The 3,623-nt window shown below is 33.8% G+C and overlaps 1 protein-coding gene across 1 annotated transcript in view; it reads left to right on the top strand.

Moving 5' to 3' along the window:
• Positions 1-3,623, top strand: part of LOC107678035 (serine/threonine-protein phosphatase 2A 55 kDa regulatory subunit B alpha isoform-like) — a 23,077-nt gene that overhangs the window by 1,170 nt on the left and 18,284 nt on the right. The window contains exon 2 of the mRNA XM_016473147.1: positions 756-887. Coding sequence (XP_016328633.1) covers positions 881-887 — 7 coding nt within the window. The 5' untranslated portion in view covers positions 756-880. The remainder of the gene's footprint in view (positions 1-755; positions 888-3,623) is intronic.

The following is a 3,623-nucleotide window of genomic DNA, read 5'->3' as shown; positions in this document are numbered from 1 at the left end:
TTATATATATATATAAAATATATATATATATATATATATATATATATATATATAAAGGAACATCTAATGTTGGCACATCATGCATCATTAGATATAATAAAATGGGCATTGCTCCACTGCACTGTGGCAATTAAAACTAAACTCTAGAGATGCCTGTCATATGAAGCTCTTTGGCATCATTTACCTTCACCAGTATTAATATTTCAGTATCGTTTACCACTACTAAGTTTTATGATAAATAATGTATCAGCCCCGCTGGCTGCAAAAACATCAGCAATATTAAATAAAGTGCATGAATACACACACAGGTACGGTAGACAGTACAGATTTCCAGAAACATTGCATTGTGAAGATATACTCTGCGTCCCAATGTGCATACTATCCACCCTATATGCCCTAAATAGTATTGAAAAATACTAATATCACATAGAATTTAGGATGGATAGTATGCACATTGGGACTCAGGCATATAGTTTATGAATGCATGTAAACATACAGGACCCTAGAAGTGCCTCCTGGAAAACTATTATGGGAAGAAAAAAAAACAGCTGACTTTTGGTGCTCCCAAGATTTGCAGAATAATTAATGGAATCGCTTCCTTGCAGGGTGGACAGGAGAAACACAGGTTTTCCTGTGCTTACTTGCTTGACTAATTCATAGAATTCAGGATATCTAGCTGTTAATCTGATAATCGCTCACTTTTAATATTAAATCTAGTTTTATGTTATTAATTGCATTTCTGTTCCATTTTTCAGAATATCTCGTCCAAGCGCTTTTATTTTGAAAAACTGCATTTCCGGCGGCTCTCTTGGGAATCTTGCTCTGGTCGCTGCCTTCACACTGCTTATCAAGACTAGGGTCCGACATCGCCACTCTCGCCATGGCAGGTAACTTGGCGAGTTTATGAGCTGCTCAAGCAAAGATTGTATGAAATCTATTATATTATAGCAATAGCTTCTATTTGTTACAGTGAGCGCAGCGGTTGTACTGAAGCCATCATCGGCATTACTGATCCGCTGACAGTAGCCTAGCCTCTTAGCTGCCTCGCTTCCCTCCAGGTAGCCAGCAAATCGGCAAAACTGATTTCGATCGGGCTTTATTCAAAATGTGACGATCATTTGAGTACTGAGGCTGCTCTGTGATCATGAGTGGCCCAGAGCGCAGGGTGTTTTAGTGATGAGCTGCATTTGCGTGGAAATCCGCCCGGATAAACCCACTCAGCATTTGTTAACGGGATGCGCGGTCGGGCTAACGTTACGTGGGTTTTGATGTCAGTTGTAAAAATGAATGGGCATTGGGTAACGTGTTCCGCTTCTCTTTCTCTGTGTATATGTATCCCCTGGCCTGGTGTATACATGTGCTCGACATCTCGGCCTCTTTAAATCACCTCCATTAAAGTAGCGAAATTTAACCGGCATCTGCAGTCATGTGCAGTCACACCGCTGCGTGCTTCCCTCCGTGAAAACCACCACCATCCGCAGCGATGAAAATCCTCAATATGCTGCTGGTTATGAGATTTCAGTCCATCGGACTAATTCACAGAACAGAATCGTACAGATCAGTCGTTACGCTACGGGGTGGGAGGATTCACTTTGCACTGATTGAAAAAAAAAATCAACCCTCCACAGACATAATTATTGTCCATTATGGGTTTAATTACATATTTGTGAGATATGTCTGTGTGTATGTATGTGTATATATATATATATATATATATATATATATATATATATATATATATATATATATATATATATATATATATATATATATATATATATATATATATATATATATATATTATGTATTTGAAAGTGTGTGTGTGTATATATTTATTTATATATATATTCATCATATCATTTATTAGTGCTGTCAAACGATTAATTAATCGCATGCAAAAAAAGTTTTTGTTTGCATAATGTGTGTGTTCTGTTTATATTTATTATGTATATATAAATACACATACATTATATATTTTGAAAATATTTACATGTATTTACATGTCTATATTTATATTCATATAATTTATATTATAAATGAATATATTTAATATAAACAACATTTTTCTGAAATATATAAATGCATGTGTGTGTATTTATATATACATAATAAATATACACAGTACACGCATGTTATGCAAACAAAAACTTTCATTTTGCATGCGATTTAATCGCGATTAATTGTTTGACAGCACTAATATTTATATATATTTATTTTCATTTATGACTAAACGTATGTAGATTTAAAAAATAAAAATAAAAAAAACTTCCAAGAAATTGTTCAGATACTGTCAGAAATGCTCTCAAACGTCTCTTTCTCTCTATATAGCCAAGTGAATAATTTGTAAGTTTGAACAATTTCTAAAAATGCTGCCTTTATTGTATTTACTGTAAATTGGCTGGCTTGTTAGTAATAGGATAAAGAAAAGTACTGTTTTTATATTTAAATATTTGAGAAAAGTCCTGATGACCTATGACATTAATTTTGTACTTTTAAGTTTACATGAAATTAGGGCTGCAAAACGATTAATCGCATTCAAAATAAGTTTGTTCACATACTATATGTGTCTGTACTGTGTATTTATTATGTATATATAAATACACACACATATATGTATATATTTTAATATATTTGTATCTATATACATTTATACTTGTATATAATTTATATAATCTAACATGTTTTTCCTTAATATACACATGTATGTGTATATATACATAATAAATATACACAGTACACATACATACAGTTGAACTTTTATTTTGAATGCAATTAATCGCGATTAATCGTTTTGCAGCCCTACATGATATTTTGGTGGAGTAAAAAAAAAAAAAGTAATTTTTTCCTTGTAAATGTAATTAAGAAAAAGATCATTCATTCCATCATTTTAAGTAAATTGTATGCTTGATATAATCATTTGTTCCCTCCTATTGGTTTTAACAGAACTCTAGTAAAGTAACAATTTCTCAAAATGATACTCAAGTATAGTAGTGAAGTACTCTACTCAAATACTGTTCACCTCTGCTAGCCTTGTAACTCATACGAGGGCGGTTGTTGTTCCTCTTATTGGGTCTCCTGACGTCACTTGTCTCGTGAACAAGTGACTACCAGTTTGGCGCTGCCTCAAACGGCCACTCGGGAGTTGCCTCAGCCCATTTCTCCTCTCATTAAAAAAATGATGCAAGAGCTGTCATTTAAATTTGATATGGATTATTGCGATTGTAGACAGTATTTTCATTGTTTTCTTTTTTGTGTGATGAAAGGGCAAATTTTAGTCAGATGAGAATGTGCTGCCTTATTTCCTACTATGAATTCCTACTGTGCATCTTTCTTGTAGTACTACTCTTATATTTTTGTTTGTTTGTTGTCATACAGAATGATGATTTTTAAATCAAATCCAATACTAGAGAATGTCAGCAAATTGACCGTTCACAAAGAGCTTGATTGACAGGCGATCTGACCACTCAGAATGCGGAAATTATGTGCCGCTGCTGCTATCCGCCATCTTGCCCAACATCTATGGCCGGTCTCCATAGAAATCCATGTTAAAACCATAGACTGTATAAAAACATGGACATAGTGTCCGTGACGTCACCCGTAGATTTCCGAAGAGCGTTTTTGAA

Source organism: Sinocyclocheilus anshuiensis, unplaced genomic scaffold (genome assembly GCF_001515605.1).
Source record: "Sinocyclocheilus anshuiensis isolate Anshui unplaced genomic scaffold, SAMN03320099.WGS_v1.1 scaffold260, whole genome shotgun sequence".
Classification (NCBI taxonomy): domain Eukaryota; kingdom Metazoa; phylum Chordata; class Actinopteri; order Cypriniformes; family Cyprinidae; genus Sinocyclocheilus; species Sinocyclocheilus anshuiensis.
The sequence above is the reverse complement of the archived record's forward strand: the minus strand, read 5'-3'. Positions and strand labels throughout refer to the sequence as shown.